Source organism: Passer domesticus, chromosome 10 (assembly GCF_036417665.1).
Source record: "Passer domesticus isolate bPasDom1 chromosome 10, bPasDom1.hap1, whole genome shotgun sequence".
NCBI classification, from domain to species: Eukaryota; Metazoa; Chordata; class Aves; order Passeriformes; family Passeridae; genus Passer; species Passer domesticus.
Genome location: NC_087483.1, coordinates 511,694 through 534,624, shown reverse-complemented (window position 1 = coordinate 534,624; position 22,931 = coordinate 511,694). Strand labels below are relative to the sequence as shown.

The 22,931-nt window shown below is 47.1% G+C and overlaps 1 protein-coding gene across 1 annotated transcript; it reads right to left on the bottom strand.

Annotated features, from left to right (window-relative positions):
- Positions 1-9,000: 9,000 nt before the first annotated feature.
- Positions 9,001-22,395, bottom strand: LOC135308421 (RNA polymerase II elongation factor ELL2-like). Its single transcript, XM_064433329.1, has 12 exons — positions 22,323-22,395; positions 20,862-20,928; positions 19,191-19,295; positions 18,198-18,451; positions 16,216-16,340; positions 15,993-16,083; positions 14,394-14,664; positions 13,415-13,668; positions 12,724-12,848; positions 12,222-12,312; positions 10,611-10,928; positions 9,001-9,304 (listed from the first exon to the last, which is right to left on the bottom strand). The coding sequence occupies exons 4-11, from the start codon at positions 18,381-18,383 to the stop codon at positions 10,863-10,865; spliced, it is 1,209 nt and encodes a 402-aa protein (XP_064289399.1). The 5' UTR covers positions 18,384-18,451; positions 19,191-19,295; positions 20,862-20,928; positions 22,323-22,395; the 3' UTR covers positions 9,001-9,304; positions 10,611-10,862.
- Positions 22,396-22,931: the final 536 nt, after the last annotated feature.

Below are 22,931 nucleotides of genomic sequence, written 5' to 3'. Positions count from 1 at the left end.
AGCCTCCACTTTTGCCACAGCTGTAAGGAAGACTACGAGGGCAGCAGGAGACTGCCAGGAGCCAGCAGGGAGAAGCTGAGTGCCAGCAGCAGGAGCAGTGAGCAGGACCCTGCTGCTGCCAGCCTGGAGAGAGCCCGGGTGAGGCCTCAGGGCCAGGGAGGCAGGGTGGGGCTGAGGCTGGCGTGGGCTGTGGCCGTGGGCCCTGCCCGTGCTGGGGCTGCTCAGTGCAGCTGCCCCGGCTGGCACAGGGGCTGTCCTTGGGCAAGGGAGCTGTGCCAGCTCTGCCAGGGCTGTGGGACGGTCCCACCGCGGCTGTGCTCACCACAGCCCGGCCCGCTCTGCTGCTTTCTCTTTCTAACCCTCCTGGGGAGGCTCTGACATTTCCTCTTCCCTGATGGAAGTGCAGCTGCTGCCAAGGGAAACGTCCCCATTCTGACTCAGTGTTCCCTTTGCTTCCCAGATGTCCCATCTGCTCTCCGTGTCCAGGAGATCTGCCAAACTTCATCTGCAGGATCAGAAGAACTGGTGTCCTTTGGACACCTCCAGTTCCCACTGAAGATGGGAGCACCTTCAGAGCAGAGGGGACCAGCTGCAGCTCCAGGCCCAGCTCTTGCTGGTCACAGCTGAGCCTGTGGCAAGCTCCAGGAGCTGCTGCCGTCTCCCTCCCTGTTGGCAGCTCCCTCCCTCCAGCCCACAGGCCCTGCCCATCCCCTTTATTCCCTCCCAGCTCACCCCTTCGCTTTGCCTTCCCTTATTAAACAGTTTGTCTTTTTCATTTGACTCGTGGATCTGTCCATGGAGCTGAAGCAGCACAAATCCTGAGCCCGGGGACACGCAGGGTCCTGCTGCCGTTCTCTTCCATGCCGTCGTCTGTGCATGGGCAGAGAGGAACAAGGACAGCTCAGGCTGCAAAGGTCCCTGTCCTGCTGCTACAGTTGCACAGCACCGTGGAGTTGAAGATCGTGCTGAGTACGCTGAAGGGAACAAGAACCCTGGGATTTAGAAGAGCCAGCCTGAGTATGCTCTTCCATGGCAAATATCCACCGAGGGCAGAGGAGCTTGCGGTGCTGGAAGTTCTCCCCAAGAGCTTCCTGAAAGCACAGCAATTCTCCATGCACACACAGGGACAGGAAGAGGGCAGAACCAGAGACCATGGTGGCCTGACAGTGAGCTTTGGGTGTGCCTCAAAGCAAATGAAGCAGCAGCAGCAGCAGCAGTGCAGTGGCTGTGACTCAGAGGCGCGAGCGTCCCAGTGGCCGCAGCGCTGTCAGGCAGTGCCTGCAGGCTGGGTGCGCTTCTGGCAGCTCTGCTCTCCCCACAAGTGAGGAATTGCAGCCCCTGCCTCAGGCCCAGTCAGAAAGCCAGCCAAGTGAGACCAGAGGCAGGGGACCCTTCCCAGCTATCTTGGGCATGGCTGCAAAACAGCGGCTGAGTCTTCCTGTGCCCGTGTTTGGGGTGTGCTGAGCCCAGAGCCGGCCAGCTTGTGCTCTGCTGTGCCAGGAGCGTTCTGGGCGGGCAGGAGAAGTGCTGTGTGCACAGCGGAGCGTCCTGCAAGGGGCTGACCAGAGCCTCCTGCGGGAACAGGGCTCCGCTCCCTGGCTGGGAACAGCCTGGTTTTGCTGCCGTGAGCGCAGGCAGGAGTTCAGGCACGTGCAGAGGCAGCGGCAGCTCGTGTTTGTAGGGGCCCGGGGCTGCACGCCCAAAGCGACACGTGGGCGTGGGGAAGGAAGCGACACAGAGCTGGGGGTAGGAAGATGAGCTCGAGCTGGAGTGCCTGTGCTGCAAGGAGCAGAAGGAATTCAGGCTTGCCAGAGTTTCTTAAGTGTGTGTTGGTGTTCTCTGGGAAATGCAGACGTTTGGGGAAGTGCCTTTGGAGGAGAGGAGCTTGATTCTCAAGGAAACTGCTTCCCCAGGAGCCCCCAGTGAGGTAGGTGCAATTACAATCTGGACCCCAGCTCATGCTCAGTATTTACTACAATCTTAAATAACAATAAAGTCAAACACAACAGATGACTGATGTTCCTACCTTCTGCTTCCCAAACACAGCCAAGGGTGGCAGCAGCTACAGCTCCATTCTCCTGAGCTCACAGCACAGCGCAGCTGTTCCAGCCACACCAGCAGGGACCGGCCGCAGGTTGTACAGCCCGTGCCTGAGCCAGGATCAGAGCACATTTCCTCTCAGGTAATGGGAGCCCCGTGCTCTTCCACAGGAGAATGAATGTGAAGAATGCCAGAGCAAATTCAAGTCTCTTGAGCCTGGTGAAGATGAAATCTGCTTCTGTCCTTGTACAGAGCTATGGGTTTGTTTACGTGGCTTCTCCTTCCCTTTTCTGCCTGGCTTTCTCACCTGCAGTTTTCAGTAGAAAAGTGAAGCCATAGGTGGAATAAATAGACTCCACAACCTGATGTAGTTATGAAGTGGGTCTGTATTGTCAGCACCCGGCACAAGCAAGACAGCTCTCCTGAAAACTTGTGCCTTGAGCCCTGGTCTGAGCCCCATCTTTTACTCACAAAGGTGCTCCATATAGATGACATTGCTGAACCTTTTCATGCATATTCAACCCCTGGCCCCGCCTGTCCTTGCCTGGCATGATAATTAGATCCATGCCCTTCTGAGCATGCCTTGTTCATGGTGGGGGTCACATAGGAGTCTTTGGTGGTCTCTGAGGCCAAAGACTGTGGTCATCCTTATGGCTGAACTTTTCAACTTTTCTCCTTTGTGCGTGTGCTTTGGTCCCTTGGTGCTTCTCTGAGTACGTCTGTCGGTCTTGATGAGCTTGGAGACAGAGGAGCCCCTTTATCTGGGTTTCTGCATCCTTGGTCTTCTCCCAGTATTGTTCTCTATGCAAGAAGCTTCTGATATTTGCATTTTTCTATTCTTTTTGTACTATGACAGAGGTTTCTTAAATAAAAGGGTAAAATTCAACACATAATTCTGCAAGCTAAAATTTAAGTGCTTAATTCATATTGCTAACTCAAGGGAGCTCCAAAAATCTCTCTTTCAAAAGCAACAAACCTTTGAAAGGTTAAACCTCAACATAACTGTGATCCTCAATCAATACCTCCTTCTTCCACTTGCTTAAAATCTCTTTCTCCTGGGCACTCAGTATGGCCTTTTTCCTGGAAGCTCTTTGGCTGTCTTGAATGCTTATGGAGTAACAGGTAATCCCTGATCTATTTTTGACTCTGCCCAGACAGAGACTGCTGGAAGGGAGGTAGGACTGGTACTGGGGACCTGGCAGCTTGTCCAGGAAGAAAATTAGTGAAATAATGGTAATGTGGACAAGGCATGCAAGTCCAGGTGGTGAGCTCAAATATGCAAGTACTTGCAGTTTCCCCTCAGCACTTGACAGTTAAGGGGTATGGTCTCTTCTTATTTCTGTCTCTTAATCCTCAATCCTTGCCACACTCCTTCAACCTCTTTTGCATTGTCATCTTCCCTGTTTTCTCCCTCCCTTCTTCTTTCTGTGACTTTCTGTACATGACAGACAATCTGTCACACACTGTCAGCTGCTCAGTCACCCGAGCAGTGATAATGATGGTGTAGAAATTGTAGGTGCACAGGAGGCAAAGGTGTCATGCTTCTGTGTGCCCTCTGCAGGCAAACCTGCTTCCCAAAGCTTCAGTCACACTTGGAACGAAGGCTTGTCCCCACTGCTTTGTTGTGGTTTATGCATTGATGGAGCAACACTTCTGTCTCAGCCCGCTTAAGCCACTGCAAAGCTGGAATTGTTGCTTTAGCAGCAGATGTGCTGGCAGGGTTCTTACAGCTCCTTAGTAAGAACTCTGCACTTCTTCTAGAAGAGGTTTCTGATCTTTGTGCAATAAAAACAATGCCTTCAACTGCTGCAGTGCAAGTCATGCACTCATGTAGATGTGTTTTCAGACACAGGTATTTCTATATATGCCTAGTGAGTGGCCCGTGGGGAGCAGGGACAAACGAGGAAGGAAAGTGGGCTGATAAAACATGCTTCTGCTCCAAAAAAAAGCCATGACTTCCCTTCATAGAGAAGGATATAAAATTTTTCTTGATTGGCCTGAAGGGAATAAAGGGAATAAACAAGTCTCTCTATGTCCTGCTCTTTTACTAGTCTGAAATTGTTCAGAAAGGTTGCAATTTTTTTTTTTTGGTTTTTTGTGGGTTTGTTGTTTTTTTGGTGGGTTTTTTTTTTTTTTTTTTTTTTTTTTTTTTTTTTTTTTTTGTGGTGCGGGGTCAGGTCTGCATTTCAAGCCTGTTCTCCCAGCAGTCAGGGCCCTGCACAGCTGCTGTGGGTGGGGCAGGTGCTCAGGTAATTATCAGCAGGTGCTTGGTAATTACTGACAGCCATGTGAGAAGTTGGCTTGTGCCTGGTTGAGGGCTTGAGGGCTGTGCTGAGACAAGGGCTAGGCAGTGGAGTGGAAAATACAATTTACACAAGCAGGTATAAGTGGATGTCTGGGGTGTAGGTGGGAGTTAACTGGTTTAGGTACTGCATTTATGAAGAATTGAACATTTAACTCTGAGATAGGACTATTTAGTTGCTACTCTAAGTGCTGCATTTACTAACACATAATGTAATTTCTGCTGCTGTGGCAGAACCTGCTATCCCCGTGTGCTTGGAACAGGTGTGGAGGGGCCCCAAGGTATCCTCAGAATGGGCTTTGCCCTCACCTTGGCTTGTGCTGCTGCAGATTTTGGAGACAATTGTGCATAAGAACGGGCACTAGAACCAGACTGGGGGCTGGCATGCTCTGCATTTCCAGGATGGCTCAAGGACAGGGTAAGGTGCTGTCGGTGCACTCTGGATCAAGCTGTGATTCTATGGACACTTCAGCAAGAGAGGGTTTTTTCAGGGTGATTAAACCTTCATCCTTGCTGTGCTTTCTATGACATTTGTATCTCTATTTTGTAAAACTTCAGAAATCCAAATCATCTTTGGCCCTGTGAAATGTTACAAACATCAGCAAAAGTCATCATAGTTTGCATGCGAAAATACATAATTTTTGACATTTGGGAATTGGAAATTCTGATAATTTAAAACTGATTTCTATTGCTGATGATACAGAAAGGGGACAGGTTGGTGCCTTGGGGCTTATGTCTGCTACTGTTGACTGAAAAAAATAATTTGAAGTAGCACCCTATGACTGTGGATGGCCAGAACGGAGGTCCAGGAGGCTTGACAGGTGTTTACTACTCAGTCTTTGACCTTTCCTGTCAAGTAAAAATTATAATTTCTTAGAACTATGTATTTATAAAAGAAAAGTATAAAGGAGAGATGTTGTACACTCTGTGTGTGTCCCACCTTGAACATACGACATTATAAAAACACACTCTCCAAACATCCATTCTTTTGTATGACTATTATCCATTAGGAAATGCCAGGTAAAACTGATTTTGTTCAGAAGTACCTCACCTACTGACAACAATTATAATTGCTTACAGGGCCTCAGTTGCAAATGCAAAACATTCAAAACTCAAACTAACTGGTTACATTAGAAAGCACACTTTGCTTTTCTCAAGGGGCTGATTGTGAGCTATTTGATGAGCTATTCATGAACATATCCTGGGGCTGTTTGTATCAAACACTGGGATTTTGTTAGCAGTAAAAGAGGGAAAGTGCACTATGTGTGGGAAAGTAATTCCTTCCCAAAATATGTGCTTGGAGGCTACTTGGGTCAAAAGAATTTATTTTTAATTCCATGGGCTGAAGAACTGCCCACCATCTGCTTTTTCCGAAAAAGAGGGTTGAGTCTTTGGCCCCTTGCAGAGCCTTAAATGAGCAAAGCTGAAGGGATTTGCCCTAAAAAGCAAGGAGTGTGTGAGGCTCATGGCCATAGCTGTCTGCAGAAGTGAGCATGGGCCAAGGGAAGGTCCTGCTGCCCAGAGCCAGCCCGAGGTGTCCCTGAGGATGTGTCACATCCTCTGCCTCCTCTGGCAGTGCTGCCACAGAGCACAGCAGGAGGGATTCCAGGGATTTGTCAGCACGGGGAGGCAGAGCATGAGCTCCTGCTGACATTTCCATCCAGGGCTGGCACTTTCAGGCCAGCAGTGACAAATTCTGCGGCTCTGGCTGCACAGTTGCTGTTGGCAGTGCTGTGACAGCCTCTGCCACCAAGCCGGAGCCTCTGCAGGGGTTCCCACGATGTGCTTGGCATTTGGTTTCATCTGGGCACAATGCTCCTTCTTCCTTGATGTATCTGTTTGAGGACAGCACATGGTCTGTCTTGTTCTGGGGACAGTACAGAGTAACTCTGTAAACTGCAGGCCAGGTTGTCCAGTTCCCACAGGAGAATGTCATGGCATTGTTCAGCCAGCAATCCTTCTACAGTTTGTGGAACCATTTTCTGCATGGCCAGAGGCTTTTCCTTGTCACAAAAAAAACCCCAAAAAACAACAACAACAACAAGAACAACAACAAAAAAACCCCCCAAAAACCACAAAAAAAACCCCAAAACAACAACAACAACAACAACAAAAACAAGGAGCCTAAATAATTAGCTCAAGTAATAATAAAAGAAAAACTACTAAGATTCAGGATTCCTTGAGTCCTTTTGGAATGCCATCAGATACAGATCCTCATTTCAGAGCTGAAACTGTACAAAAGTTATGTAAAACAATTCCAGTTAAAATGGGACCTACTCAGCCCATGGAGGTCATTCCCAGCTGCAAGGCTGAGAGAAAAAATCAGAGTCTAAAAGCAGAAATTAGTAAAAGTGGCCAGGAAAACTCACTGAAATAGCCATCAGTGCTTCCTCTTGCTCTCTTGAGGTTCAGAATTCCAGTGGCTTTTAAAGAAAAAAGGGAGCCCATAGGAAATGCTCTATGGAAGGCACTACAAATTCCAATCCTTTCTAGAGAAAGTCTTATGATAGGAATAATTTCAGTCCCTTTTTATCATCTTTGTGGAAAGTGCTCTCATCTTTCCATAAATTTCTGACCATCCCTGGTGTCTCAGGCACATCCTCATCAACCTGGGAAATGTGTCTTATGTCAGAAAGCAGAGTAAAAAGGCACTTAAAGAAAAGTGGAAAGGACCATTTGAAGTGTTCCTAAGCACTCCTGCAGCAATAAAAGGGGATGGGATCAGTACATTGATACACCTGTCCCCAAGGGAAGACAGCCCCAACACATAAGGGAGGGGAAAATATAGATGAGAATTTGAAGATTCAATTTGTTAAGCATGGAAATAAAACTTTCTAGTGCACTGTAGAGTGAGTTAGAAGAAATCCCATCAAGGGAAAGACAAGTCATGAAGGGGTAACCATGAAAAGTCCTCAGTCTCAGCCCACCCTGGGCAGCAGCACTCTGGCACGCTCTGTCAAGCAGCAGCAGCCAGCAAGCCCAGGGGAGGCACCCCAGCACAATTCACCCCATGCCCCCCATGGCAGCGCCCCTGGGGCTGCTGCACTGCAGAGCTGGAGGAGCACCCCTGAGCCAGGCAAAAATGGACCCAAGTCTCAGGGTTTAGGAGGTGATTTTCTTGAACTTGGCTTGAAGGAGAGCAGAAGGGCAACAACGGCTCAGGTGCTCAATCACAAAACACCCCAAGGGCTCTCAGGTACAGAGACTCAACATCATTGGCTTGGAGACAATGGAGGAATTTGTAGAATACTCTGCAAGGAAGAAAGGGGCATTCCCAGCCACCTTTGAGTGTTCCCAAATATTATCCTCCCTTAGACAATTTCATATCCTTTCCCAAGAGAAGATTATGGTCTTGTTGCTAACATGTTGTCGTGGCTTGTAAAATAAGCATGTATTCTATTTTGCCATCTGTTGGGGGTTAGGCAGTTTTTTCTTATCTCTTTCAGGAACAATGACACTGCCCGGAAGACAATGTCCTGCTAATGGGCTATTGAATTACTCACTGTGGCTGGTAAGATTAGTTACATCATCCCATTGGGAGATGCTCCACCCAGAGGGAGGAGCCAAGCATCCCTGCCGCCATAAAACAAGCACTTCTGAGACCACAGACAGCCTTCTTCGCTGGATTTCCGAGTGGAATCAGGAACCAAGGCCCAGCTGCTCCTTCGCCGCATTTTCGGAAGGGATCTACACCCTTCTGCAGATCGCCGCTCCAGGAGGAGCAGCCACCATTTGGCTGGACTGCTATCAGCACCCTGACTTCTCAGGGTGCCAGGTTTTTCTCACTCTGCCAGTGGTTGTTTTGCTTGTGTTAAATTACATTGTTATTTAGTTGTTTTTTTTTTTCTTCCAGTAAAGAACTGTTATTCCCGTTTCCCATATCTTTGCCTGAGAGCCTTTTTTTTTTAATTCTGAAGTTGTGATAATTCGGAGGGAGGGGGTTTACCTTCTCCATTTCACAGGAGGCTTTTGCCTTCCTTCACAGGCTCCTGTCTTTTCAACCCAAGACACATGTCCTCTTTTTCAGCTGAATAAATAAATGGCAGGAAATTTAGGAAAAGAACTAGACATCAAAGTCCCCATTGGTCTGTGCAGGAATCAACATCTGTGTCTCTCTAGAAAGACAGGTTGTGACTGACTAGTTTGGAGAAATCTACAAAACTGATAGTGATCCTGAAGGGACACTTGAACGGAATTTCTCTTTTTAAACCTATTGTAGTACCTTGCCTCCAACACTTCTCCATGTCTTTTACAAAACTCTTACAGAGATCTGGATCTTCCCTGGCTCATGACAAGGTGAGGCCATGATCTCCAAGCTGCCCTGAGAGCTGCTTCAGCTGACAGCTTAGAGCAGCCCATGTGCACTCCTCTGCAACCCTCCACAACAAGGTCATTTGGGGTGGAGGTTGTCCTCTACCCTTTCCACCCCTTAAGGCAAAGATTTTAAATTAACAAGTAAATCAGAAAACAGGCTTATTCTTGTCATAAAGAAATTCCATTTGCTACAATATTTTCTTAATAGGTGCACAATTTCATAATAGAAGTACTGGGCTTCCATTCTCTACTGATAAGTTTCATTCAGTGGACAGAGCTAAGTCTTGAAGAGAATATCTGACCAGAAGACTCTCCAAAGATGATAAAACTGACAATAAGAGGAGTTAACAATAATGCAACTTCTTTATTGCTAAAGTTCAAGACTAAATTCTCTAATCTTAGACTATCTAATCCTACATTTTAAACAAATAATCATCTCCTTATTACTAACTTGAAGAAACCTAAAAAGCTAATCTTTTAAAATAAAACAGCTGGAGCTCATAGATGTTCCTTTGCTGAAGCAGAAGACTGGTGCCAGGACTCCAGGACTTGCTGCTTGCCAAATTCAGATACTCATTGCTGAATGTGGGACAGCTTTTTGTGGAGCTACTGGCACCTGCTCTTCATCTCAGAGTAGCTGGGGCTACCCTATGAAGGAGAAATCAAAAGAGAATTAGTGTGTGCCAACATTTCTGCAGAGTTTAGAATTTCATGACCTTTCCTACAAAATAGCCTTGAGGCATACTCAGCTAGTCCAGTCTGGCTTTATTCATGTAAAACAGTAAAAATACACTTAGTTTATCTTTTGAGCTATTTTTCTCTGAGAGCCACCACTCTTGAGGGAACTTTGCAAACTGAGGCTGTTATAATGCAGACCAAAAAACAAACTCTAGACAAGTCAGAAACTACAACAACAAAAACCCAAAGCACATCAGCTCCTAAGGAAGGCAAAACTCATTAATGCTTAAAGCAACCGGTGGGAGTCAAACTGTCCTCATTCCAGGTGTGAGGTTTATCAAGCTGATGATACAAATCCAAGATGAAGTGGCAATGAGAATAATAGATGCCACTTGCCAGCACTCTCACACCAATGCTTCTGATCCTCTGGGCCTGAAGACCTGGATTGTTTGGGATGACAAAGTCTCCCTCCACATGGAAATGAACATTTCAAAGCACCCTGAGATTAATATTGACAAGCAGTAAATTGCTAACAAGTTGAAATTCAGTAGTAGGACAGACAACAACTTATGCTAGGGATGCATCCCAGGCCAGATACACCTGACTGGTGTGTTGGACACCTTTGAAAAGAAAACTACAGATACCTTTCCACATTTTGGGAGGCACCAGTGAAGCAGTAGCCTGCACTACTGGCTTCTGCCCAGTGACATTTGCTGGCAAGAGCCCTGGCACGGGCCTCACTGCACTGCTGCCCTGCAGGGCCAGCCCTGCCCTCAGCCTGGCACGGAGCATCCCTGGCTGTATCCAGTGTGAGCCGGGGCCCTGCCACGCTGCTCCAAAGGCCGCAGCTGCCCCAGAGCCCCAGAGCTGCAGGAGGCCTGGCTGCCCCTGCCAACATCACTGCCCCGACACAAGCTGCGAGCAATTTCCAGGGCTTTATACCACACACACACTTCTCCCTCGTCTCCTGCAAATGCCATGAGGGGATGCAGCAGCACTGCTGCAGCTGAGCCTGTGCAGCTGCACTGCAGGAAGGGAGGACCCGTCCGAGCCTAACCTACCTTGGTGTTCATCTCTGCACTTCCCCCCACCTGGCCCATCTCCTCCTTTACCTTTCTATCTCCCTAGTTCACATTTACTTGTAAACAACATCTGTAGTATTAACTCTGAAATATGGTTTTGGTTGCACCAAAATTTGGACAGAGGCTTCTCTTAATAATCAAATTTTACTCCATCATTGTCCACACTGGAGTTGGGAAAAGCAGCACATTAATACCTTCATTGAAATCCAAGGGACACTACTGCTTCAGCCTCCCCAGTTCTCTTCACATCTTTTTGGATAAGGCAGTCCTCTACACAAGTGCTGGCATTCTAGAACTCCAATATTTGTCTTTTTTTTAACTTAAAGGGTGCAGGGGAATGGAGCCCAGACTTGGAGGCAGGGTGCTGGCTTTGACATCCCTGTAGAATGGGAAGCCAGCACCCAGGAAGAAGAGCGGCCACCAGCTGCTGCCTGGATGTAACTGGGCTACTGCTCAGTTCTCTGCTTCTTCCTCCTCACAGAACTGACAAAGCCAGAAGCCCGAGGCCGTTTCTGCAACAACAGGAAAATAATTCATTCTTCTATGATCACAATCAGGTTTTGCTCTCAATTCTAAAAAAGCAGCATCTGTGAATTGGCAAAGTTTTAAAATGCACCATTTTTAATTAAAAATAACTGTCAGACCTGGAAGACCTGCAGGTAAATATCTGCTCTGCTGCATTCCTACTTTCTCATCTTAGCATTTAGCAAGTCCTTCTCCAAGTCTGCTGCTAAAAGGCTTTGGGAAGTAGACACTCCCTTCAGCAGCTCAAGCCTCCCCAAAATGGGGATGCCAGGTAAGTTTTGTCTAGGTCCCAATTACTGCTTGCACACACCAGGAAAAGACTCAGCTTTTGCTATCAAACACCCACACAATTTATTACAGAGGAACCTGGCTGTTTTGGAGTTTTATGTGTTAAAAACAAGATTAATGCTTCACTATTACAACCCATGAGTACAGGATGTTGTGGTTGGTTGTGAATTCTCATCAGGATGAACACAGACACCAGTCACATGTCCAGAAACTCTTGTGCATTTAGGTACAGCTGTCTTAAATCCAGCAGGCTCACCCACTCCGCAGACTCAAAAGCTGTTGGCTAACAAGCCTTTAAACTTGTACAAGAGAGTTTCACAAGTGGTTACCAAGGAGCCCTTGCTGTTGCTCAGGGCCCTTCAGTCATCTCTCAGCTCCTCCCAAGGAGCTTCTCAAAGGTGCTGCCTCACGAGCCACAACACACGGCCACAAGCTCCCCACAGGCACAGCAAACCTCAGGGCCGGGGATGGAGTAGAACAGGACAGCCGTGCTGTGCCCAGGCAGAGGGAGGGAGGAGAGAAATTAAGGCAGAGGAGGGAGTGAGGGAATAGCACCATTCTGTAGGTGCTGTGTTTTGTCCAGCCATGTGGATAGTGCAGAGCTGGGGTCAACAATGAGAGTGACAGAGAGACAGAGGGAGAAGATAGCAAGAGGGCTCCATCCGCCCCAGCCTGGTGCAGCCTCTTATGCACAGGAGATTTTTCATGCAGTTCTGTCACAGGCAGAGCCAGCCCTTTGAGCCCTTCTCCAAGGATTGAGTTGAGGGTGGGGGCTGAGCTCAAGTCTCCAGGCAGAGCAGAAAGTTGGATCAGGACAATGCTGCTCCACCCCTGCTGGATCCTCTCTTCTTATCACAACCTTGAGGTCACAGCAGTGTGTGGCAAAACATGCCCAGGCCTGATCCTGCATATTCCCATCACAGCTTCTACATCACCAGCAAGTCTGCTAAAATTTACTGTACAATGCAGAATATTAAAAATGCACAAAATACCTGAGCAGGTCTTGCTGGAGCATCTCTCTCAGAAGGCCTTGGAGACGTTGCTTGGCTGCTGCTGGTGATGTTCTGAGATGGAGCTGATTTTCTGTATGGATGGTCCAAGCGTTCATGTTACAAAGCCTAAATATCAACTGTCATAGTTCTTTCCTTGCAGGGAAAACAGACCTTCAGTGTCAGGACTCAAGGGAAAAACATGAAGTAAAGTTGAGGGGGCTTTAGGCAGGACATCAGGAAAACATTCATGGCCCAGAGGGTGCTTGAGCACTGCAACAGGCTCCCCAGGCCAGTGGTCACTGCAGCAAGAGCTCAAGAACAGTTTGAACAACTCTCTTGGGCACAGGGTGTGATTCTCGTGGTGTCTGTGCAGGGCCAGGAGTTGGATTCCATGACCCTGATGGGCCTCTGCTGGTGCAGCATATTCTAAGAATCTAGGCTTCATATCCCAGGGCTTTTTTTCTGAAAAGGCTCTTTTCCTTCCCCAAGAGACTAAACTTACCTAGAAAGTATTAATTTCAAATTCTCTCTCTCAATTTTACTGTAGCCAGGCCAATCAGTCTGAAGGGTTTGAAATAGATGTTCCTTCAGACTGAAGGAATTCTCCTTTGCATTCAGGTTGGCTACCTACAGGCAGAGGTTCGGAAAAACAAATCTTCATTACACCTATATGCAAACTACAGAAATTAAAGGAGCTACTTCAGCTGGGATGGCAGAACATGGCTCTCATTATGTTGTGAATGTCTTCAGGTGAAAAAGCCCTGCCACTGCCCTGGGCAAACACAGCAACAAACTTTGCAGGTTCAGGGAATGAGTTCCTACAAGTCACCCTGGGAACAACTGAAACTGTATCCACTTATGTATCAACTGTATGTTGAATTTGAGTCCTTTGCCATGGTTCCAAAGCTCTTTTTCTTAGCTAAAGAGGAAATAATCCTATTTAATATAATAATGCTTGCATAATTCAGCAACAGCCTAGGTGCATGGGGAATATTTAAAAGGGAAAGAAGGAGCTACTGAATCTTTCCATGGGTGTGCCTCTGATGAAAGCCTATCAGGAAGAAATACCAGTGGAACTTACCTTGAAGGAGTATTGGGAAAGTCTCTAATTTGAACAGGTGAGGAAGTAGTAAAATTATGAACAGCAGAACAGCATGATGGAAGAATTGCTGGCACAAGCTCCATGATCTCACCTGCTGAAGGATCTTTCCAAGGGAGTCCTTGTCCTTTGGCCTGACTCCATCTCTCTGCAGCCGAGCAAGTAACTCTGGCTCCTTGTAATCCCTCAGAGCAAGCAGATGAATCACCCTGTCCCTGTAGGGTCGGCCGTAAACAGCAGCGCAGCCGCTCCAGTCGATGTCTGCAAGTCTCACAGGCACCATCCTCTTCTTCCCAGGCACAGGACATGGATTGTTCTGTTGGGCTCCTCTGACCTCTGCTTCTTCTCCTAAAGTGAGGGCAAACCAGAAACTAAGAGTTCAAATTGCAGGTTTGCAGAAGGCAAGGTAGTTGATTCAAAAGGGTGCACCAAGAATGTTGAACCTCTATTGGCTGGGCATTTACAAATCCAAAAGAATTCAAAAAGAAACAGGCAGTAAAATGCCTGGTAAAGGAGTGATACTGGACGAGATGTTTTAATGAAAACTTCTTTTTAGGGATGGTGCTTTTATATGATTTCCCCAGTTTGTAAGCTCAAGCATTGGCTATGTCAAGAATGGCATGGACAGTGTGAATATGTGCACTCTCAGCAAGTTTGCCAGCACCAGAGGCATGGGATGCCATCCAGAGGGACCAGGACAAGCTTGGGAACTGGGGCCCTGGGAACCTCATGTGGTTCAACGAGACCAAGTGCCAAGTGCTGCATCTTTGGGGTTGGGACATGCCCTGGCACTGCAACATGCCTGGGGATGAAGGTGGGGAGGACTTGCAGGTGCTGGTGGATGAGAGGCTGGAAATTACTAAGAGACCATACAGATATCCAGTAAAAAATGAAATTGTAGCATATCTAAAAGGGGTCCATCAGTTTAATACCCTTTGCACTTGGATTGTGCGACTCCTTTTCTGCCTGGGTCCTGAGCTCTCTTCTCTTCTCTTTGGCTTTGATCATGGCAAGCATTTCATAAAAATCCAAAGGATGGGATTTTTTTACCCTGTCTCATTCTGTTTACTCACCCTCGGACTTGGGAGTCTTCCCCTGCACCCTGGCAGACACTGGGAATTCAGAATGTGTCTGAACCTTATTCTTCTGTTGTTTTTCACGGGTGGAAGTGGAAATCAATCTGACACTTGGAGACAGCTTCAAAATTGAACAGGATGTGGAAGGCAGGTCCAAGAAAGAAGGAGAGTGGCCACCAGCTGCTGGCTGGACATCACTGGGCTCCTGGTCAATTTTCTGCTTCTTGCCCATCACAGGATTGAGAAAGTCAAAAGCCAGAGGCCGTTTCTGCAAAGATGATCCCGATTAGTTTTGCTCCCATTCTGGAAGAGCAACATTTCTGAACTGGCAATGGTTGAAAACACACCTTTCGTACCTAAAACAGCCTGTCAAACAAGGAGTGCTGCAGCTAAATATGTTCTCTATTTCATCCCTACTTTCTCACCCCAGTATTCAGCAAGTCTTTCTCCTAGTCTGTAGCTCAAAGGCTTTGGGACAAAGACACTCCCTTCAGCACCTCTATCAAAGGCTTCCCCAAAATGGGGAGCTCAGGTTGGTTTTATCTTGCTCCCTGTTTCGCCTTAGACACACCAGGAAAACACTCAGCTCTTGCTGTCACACACCCACACAATTCCCTAAAGCAGCCCCAAGGAGCCGCCGGTGCAGTGCCGATCGCAGCGTGTCCAGAACAGAGATGATAACAACAGAGAGAAGCCCCAGTCTGGCTGCAGGTCTCATTCCTGCTGTTCTCCAGAGCAAACCCTGGATCACAGCCTCTTCCCTACCGAGCAAACACTGCTCCTGTCCGTGCACATCAGCAGCTCAGAGCAGAAGTGCCAGACACAGCTCCGTGCCTGCCTGCTGACAGAAATCCTGTGGGCAAGGAGGCAGAACATAAGAGGATGCTGGGCCCTGCAACATTTCCTGCTCTGGCTGGGAAAAGAGTAGGGAAAAACAGAGCTGTGTCCTCCCTTCTCTATTTAAAGAGTATTTTTAATCTTTAGGAAACTAACCTTTTCATACAATGTTTTCCAAGATTCTTTCAAAAGGTTTGCCTTGCCCTCTTGTATTGGTAGGAAAACAGACCATGTCTTGATTTTAAGCCTGACAAGTCTGAGGTATTCCCTGATTATTGAGAGTCCTCTCCTCACACATGGGATAGTCTGAATCAAAATGGGAGCCTAAATGCTGCTTAGGACAGAAAAACAAGTTTCCTACAAATGCCTCACTACGGGAATTTGTCCTTATTCTAGACTTCCCTAAGATTTCTCTTCAAACAGTAGCCCTGGCATGTCCGTGCATGTTTTAAGTACTATAACTGCCATATCTTCAAGAACCCTACACAGACACAGCCAGGTACCAAAAACATGTCCACATCTTGTCCTTAGCAGAGTTTCCTATGCACCATGAGAAACAAGTCACGTGTGCAAGCTTGTTGCAGGCTTTGACATTGCAGCCATCTGGAAAACTATACAGGAATCCCATTGGAAGTACACGCCTCAGGTTCATACAATATAAAGAGAGCACTACTGCTTCATATCACAGCTTGGACACCAGGAGCAAGTGGGATAGAACATCATTCATAGTAGAGAATGTTTAAAAAATTCACAAAATACCTGAGCAGTTCTGGGTGGAGTATCTCCTTCAGAAGGTCCCAGAGATGGTGACTGGCTGGTGCTGGTGGCATTCTGAGATGGAGTTGGTTTTCTGCAAGGATGGTCCAACATTTCAGGTTACAAAGCAAAACTATCAACAGTCATCGTTCTTTTCTCACAGGGAAAACAGACCTTCATTTCCCAGAGGGCTTTTTGAAATGGTTGTTGTCCTGACTGAACTTACTGAGAAAGGGTCACCTCCAATGTCTGTCTATCTCTTTCAGTGTAGCCAGGCCAATCTTCCTGAATGTCTTTAAAGAAATGTTCCTTCAAGCTGAAAGCATTCTCATTTGCATCCAGGTTGGCTACCTAAGGACAGACATTTAAAACATAAATGTTCATTTCACCTAAAGGCAGACTACAGATGTAAAACTGGTACTGCAAAGCTAAAGCAAAGCTGAAAAGAAAATCATTCACCAGTTTTCCTGAACTTCTGTTCAATGTGAAGAACAAAGCAGCTGACATGTAAGAGGTAACAATATTAAAGAGGTGTGGTCCATTTGGGCGCTAGAAATTGGGAGGTGAGTAAATGCCAAAGTGCTGCAAGCATGGAGGAAATGGATGCTATGAAAACCTCTCCCTGCAGCAGGGATCCAGGTTTTTTGGTCTTTAACACAGCTTTGAGAGTCAAAGTCCCCTATGCCACAGCTCTCAGTCTTCACCATTTGAAATACAAGGAGAGGCCAGGCTTTTCTTTTCTGTTTCCTTTTCTTTTGAGTAAGACCTGAAGAACATCATCTCCATGGGCAAATCCATATTTTTCCACCCTCAGGAGGACACTGGCTACCCTCTTGTTTCACCCAGCTGCATTGCCATGGCAGAGCACAGCCTGGGCCTCTAATGGGGCATGCTTTCACCATCCCGTGAAGCTCCATGGAATGCTGGCATTTGTCTCTGCAAACAGGACTGCTTTTCTTTCTGAAGTGCTTGCTCAAAGGAAACTACAGCTTCCTATGGAACACTTGTAGGACATAACCGACCTAGAGCTACACTTCAACAGCTAAAAAGTAACCAAGATACCCAGAATCAGGAATTCACCTCTTAAAAGCACAACTAAGGCTGTTGGAAGAGAAGGAAGGCTGTGAGTGTAAGAGCTCAGCAAGTTCACCCTACTGGTTTGTCATCTATACCCAAAAACAATGCCACCTGCTGTGAAGTTAAGAAAAATGTGAATAATAGTTTTCAGGATGAAGTGCTGTTCACACAGCCCTTTCAGAATGCAAACCAGTACCTTGAGGCAGTTCACACTGCAAACATGAAACTACTTCTTCAAAATCTCCTTAAACATTAACAAGAAGAAAAGGGAAAGGAGAAAAATTTTTCACCTCTTACCTTCTAAGGAGCTGAGCTTTGAAATCCTATAATCCCTTCTTTCATAGCTAAAAAGGAAATATTGCTACATGATATGCTACTTAATGCTTGCATAATTCAGCAACAGCCTACATGGACGGGGAATGTTGAAAAAGGAAGGAAACAGCCACTGAATCCTTCCATCAATGCAAATTGTAGAAATCATAAAGAAATAATGAAATACCAGTGGAACTAAAAGGACAGCTGGAAAAGTTACAGAATAATAATAGGTGCCAAGGACGTTGAAGACTCGATCACACAACAGCAAAGCACCCCTGTGCTCAAAGCTGGGAACCATCTCTATCATGCAGGATTGGCCTGAAACACCCTCCCCTGGAAAGCAATCCCCACAGATCCCAGCAGCAGCCAAGTACCATCGAGTGGCCACCAACTCCCTTCAAGTGAAATACTGCCCTAGGCAGCTACCAAAATTCTCTCCTATGACATTTGTCCCAGGATATTTTAAGGACTTCAGCTAAGTGTTTCATCCAGTTGAGACTTTCACCCTCTGAAGTTCCTCCATGAAGCAGTTAAAGAGTGCAAGGAAAAGAGAGGATTAAAAAAAGGTATGAGAAGCAAGAACATTACAAAGAATTTATCATTGCCAGCCATTCTAGAAAAATACAACAATGCCTCCCAAGTTTGGAAGGTTTCTTTCTTTCTTCACATGGACTTGCTGTTGGGGGGAAACTGGGTAAAGCTGATGGAAAAATCTGAACCAGGAGCATTTCCCAAGCCTCTCATTAGTTTCTAATTGAAACCCTGAAGTAAGACAGCTGAGAGTTAGCATTGCCGGCAGCGACTCCAGGATCTCACCTCCTGAAGGATCTTTCCAAGAGATTCCTTGTCCTTTTCCACAACTCCCTCTCTCTCTAAGTGGGAAAGTAGCTCTGGCTTCTTGTAATTCTTCAGAGCCAGTAAATGAATCACCCTGTCTCTGATGGGTCGTTGGGAAACAGTCCTGGAAAGTCTCTGGAAGAATTTGGCAGGGTTCGTGGGCATCGTTCTCTTCCTCTCAGGCACAAGATCTGGAGAGCTGCATGGGGCTCTCCTGAGCTCTGGTATTTTCACTTCAGTAAAGGAAAAACACAAAAAGAGATGTTAAATGGGGGTTGGGAGAAGGCAAGGAAGTTGATTCAAAAGGATGCACCGAGTCTGATGAAACTCTATTTGTTCAGCATTTATAGATCAGTTTTAAGAATCCAAACAGTAAAGCATTAGGCAGAAACAATCCTTAAAAATACCTGGTAAAGGAATGATATTGGAGGGGTGGTATTTATGAAAAATTACTTTTATGCATGGTGCTTTTATATGATTTCCCCAGTTTGTAAGCTCAAGCAGTGAGCTATGTCAAGAATGATACGGACAGTGGGATTAAATGCACCCTTGGCAAGTTTGCCAGCACCAGAGGCATGGGATGCCATCCAGAGGGACCAGGACAAGCTTGGGAACTGGGGCCCTGGGAACCTCATGGGATTCAACAAGGCCAAATGCCAAGTGCTGCATCTTTGGGGTTGGGACATGCCCTGGCACTGAGGCACTCTTGGGGATGAAGGTGGGGAGGACTTGCAGGTGCTGGTGGATGAGAGGCCGGGCATGAGCTGGCACCGTGTGCCGGCAGCCCAGAAAGGCAACCGTGTGCTGGGCTGCACCAGGGGGAGCGTGGCCAGCAGGTCGAGGGAGGGAATATGACACACCAGGCACTGCTTTGAAACCAGGAACTCGTGCTTGGTGTCTGATGGAGACTCTCTGAGTCCTGGTGAGACATCCGGGAGCTTTGTCTCTTCCATCACACACACACAGACTGACCTTTCTTTACACGCTCCTTCAATCTTTCAATGTAGGTCAAACTTTTAATGCCTTTCTCCACTTCCTGTTCCTTGGACCATGCCTCTCTGATATTTGCCTGCAAACCTAATGACACAAACATCACACACTTCAATTACTTAGAACAAGGTAAACATGCCAGTTATTGAGTGGGGGCACTGCTAGTGTTTTGAGAAGTTCAATCCGATGTAGGTACAGAAACTTCCCACAGCATTCAAGCAAAAGACCTCCCAAAATGATACTCCTGAATGACTTCTAATGAAAATTACCTGAAACCATAACCAAGCATCAGGATGAAAATTAGGTAAGAGTTCTTCACCACAGGGTGGTCAAGCATTGGGACAGGCTCCCTTAGTGGGCTCATGGCACCAAGTCCAGCAGAGCTCATGAAGCATTTGGACAAGGTCCACAGGCACCTGGTGGGATTCCTGGGGACAGAGCTGCACTTGCATGTCCTTGTGGATCCCTTCCAAATCACATATTCTCTGATTCTGTGACAAACACCAGTCCCAAACTGATACTGCATGGAACACGTTGCAAAGGCACGCTCTACCCTCTCAGCAACCAGAGCTGTCTCACCTGAGATTCTCTGTGCCAGCCCAAAGCAGAAGTGGCCCCAAGTTCCACAATTGTCTCACTACTGCCAGTCCTCAGACCCCAGTTACTGAATGTTAAATATTCCCTTAGGATCTAAGTAGACCACCACCAAGAATCACACAAATCTTCATTCACATGTGAAACAGAATGTCCCGAATGAGAAATTCAGAAGTTTAGTGTTGTCTCTCCAAAAAGCCACCACGGTGCTGCTTTAAAATGCTCTGCACTAGGCTGAGGCAGAGCAAGAGCTGCACTTGCAGGGGCAGGGATGTCCCTGCAGGCAGGTGACCACAGCCACAGCCAGGTGAGAGCCTGTTTTTCTCAGGGCAGCTGGCTGTACCTGGCTCAGCTCACTGCTGCAGGCAGCACCACTGAGTGCCTGCAAGGAGAATGTGCACCTGGTGTCTGCCTGGAGCCAGGCTCCTTGGGGAAACAGCACTCAGAACAGGTTAACAACAAATGGCAGACCCTAAGCACATTGTGCTTTGTGGGAAGCGATGGAATCCACTGGGAAGATGACACCAATGCCTTCCTTCCAATTTCCTTGAAAAGAACCCAACACAGTAATATGACAACACTGACTTATTAATGACCAAGACAAAAAAAAAAATTAAATCAAGCATGGTTCTCCACAATGACCTTATTGAAATTCTCCATGCGACTTCCTCACAGTCATTTTTCTTTCAATTTGCAATTAATTCTTATGGATAGGCACTATGCCTAGGTACTCCAAAATCTAATTGTAAATCCAAAACATTAGCTACCACAACTGTGAATTTAAGTGCATAAGGTGGTCCAAACCTTGACCTCCATGCTCCAAATTCCAGCCCATCAAGCAGTATGGGAACAAGGAAGGACTGGCAGGCTTTCTCAGGAGAAAACAAACCAGTGCCTGAATGCACTGAGAAGACAATGCAAGGCTGACCTGAGGCCAAACCACCTCCAGCTGAGAGCTCTGAACACAAGACATCCCCTGTCCCAAGAATATGCTGCAAAAATGAATTGCCAAGGTGAAAATCTTACAGACATTGAGCAAAATATGAAAGGCAGCCATACCTCCAAGTGGGTTATACAATTTGATATCCTGTGCACTTCCATTGTGCGACGCCTTGCTGGCATTTGGCTAAAAGGAAGAAGAAATTTTCTGTAAAATCTTCAGCCTACTGAAGATCATCAAGGTGATCTGCTTAACTGGTTAACTGATTAACAAGGCCCTTCATTTTAAACAAGAGCTGCACTTGCAAAGGTTTGCTGTCCCATCACTCAAAAGGGCTGCTTTGACACAGTTCTCCCTCTGAAAGCAGCCAGCTACAAAAGTGCCCTGAGAGAGTGACCCTCACTTAGCCTCTAATGCAGCCAAGCCTTCAAGTAGCAAGTCATCCTTTCCCAATTGCTGGAATTTATAGGCACAGGCTTCCCTTGAAATCAAGTGCCTGAGTACAGTTGAACTGGTCAGTGCTCAGCTAACAATCCAGGTGAGAGTGGTTCACAAAAAGATTAAGAATTCAGGGCAGGACCCAACACTGGGATTTATCTGGCACTATGGAAGTACATCCTAGAGTCAGCTCCAAGAAGAATTTCATCTGCATGAGGTGAATTTCGACTCTCAAGAGGCATGAAAACCCTTTCTCTTTTCCTCAGCTCTTGATGCAATTCTTCACAGATGTGAAGAGGAAAGAGTTTCTCCTTGGTAAATCAGATATACCAAATTTGGGTTACTTGGCTGATCTCATCATTTAGTACAGAAAGTGTCACATTCCAGTAGAGTTTAAAAATCTCTAAAATGTTTTTCAGCCTAAGTACATTTTTTAACAAAAACAACTGCTGCCATCCAACTGCTTCATTCTGAAGGCACAATTGGCTGAGATAAAATCTAAAAAGGTATGATAAATGGACTGGAAAATGTGGACTAATTAGCATGAGAAAGGAGACATCAATACGAAACAGAAGATAGAATATTACTTAGTGGAATTGTAATTTATAACCAATTAAGGGTAATTTCTATGTTTGCTAAAACTGTATCAAAGAGTGGAAAAGCTTTGAAAATGATGTGCATGTGGCTGGAGTTCTCCACTAGGCATCACAGCTGGGAATATACTAATACCTCTTCCGAATACTAGAAAATACTGTTAGAGAGTTTCCTTTACCCTGACATGTTTAGTGAGTGCAGTACAACGTGGAACAATGAGAAATCCATGCATTTTGGCCAAGAGCCATGCCCAGGCATGAATTTCCCAAGTGTCCCAGCATGGAGAACGTTTGACTTTCACTGGCACCTCCTCAGTGTCATCACTGAGTGCCACATCCACCAGAGAACCTCCCACATCGACTGGCACCTCCTGTGTGTCATCCCTGTGAGTGGCTCCCACCCGAGCAGCTGCTCCAAGGGCCCCTGGAGCAGCTGTGGGGCCCCAGCCCTGCCCAACAGGTCCCGCGGGCTCAGCAGCACCTGACACCAACACCATGGCCAAGCCCCCACCCGCTGCCAGCCCGCAGAGCCCCACAGCTGCCCCTCACCTCTTGGTCCTGGGGCCTCTGGGTCACCCTGACGGGCACGGCAGTGCTGCTGGGGGCCCTGCGGGACGCAGCGCGCGCTGGGGCCCTGCGGAACACGCTGGATCCTGCCCAGGCCCGCAGCTCCGCCATCCCGCTCTGCCTCGGCTGCTCCCGCTGCCACAGACACTGATCCTGCTGCAAAGGCTGCAAAATGCAAAATCCTTCTTAGCAAAATGTGTTCCTGGATATTTGGCCTTGGTGGCTTTCAAGACTCATCAAGAAGAACCAAGGTTACCCCCATGAAACAAGAAGCAGCCACCAAGCTCAAAGGGATGGCCCGGCCTTTGAAAGGCAGGTTACTTGTTGGCTCAATTGCCTTGGTGAGGTGTAGGGCTTGACAGCCTTCAGTGACCTCAGACACAGGGGAGGTTAGCAAGGCTTGGGAGGAAGGATGCACCTCTGATGGTGGACACAAAGAATGCAGGATTTATGGGCACAAGGACATTTGGCAGAACCCCCGAGAAAAGGAACAAACTGATGAAGCCAACACAGCAACTGTGCTGCATCAGCTGTGACAGGGTAAAAGGCCATTCCAGCAGGAGCAGACCATGGCCACCCACTCCAGAAACC

What these genes read in the sequence shown, in the direction of transcription:
- LOC135308421 (XM_064433329.1), bottom strand. Translation starts at nt 18,383, where the DNA reads ATGCCCACGAACCCTGCCAAATTCTTCCAGAGACTTTCCAGGACTGTT. An exon ending in TTGGAGGTGACCCTTTCTCA is followed by an intron (nt 16,084 to 16,215) that starts GTAAGTTCAGTC and finishes CCATCCTTGCAG; the next exon opens with AAAACCAACTCCATCTCAGA. An exon ending in TTGAAATTAATACTTTCTAG is followed by an intron (nt 12,313 to 12,723) that starts GTAAGTTTAGTC and finishes CCATCCATACAG; the next exon opens with AAAATCAGCTCCATCTCAGA.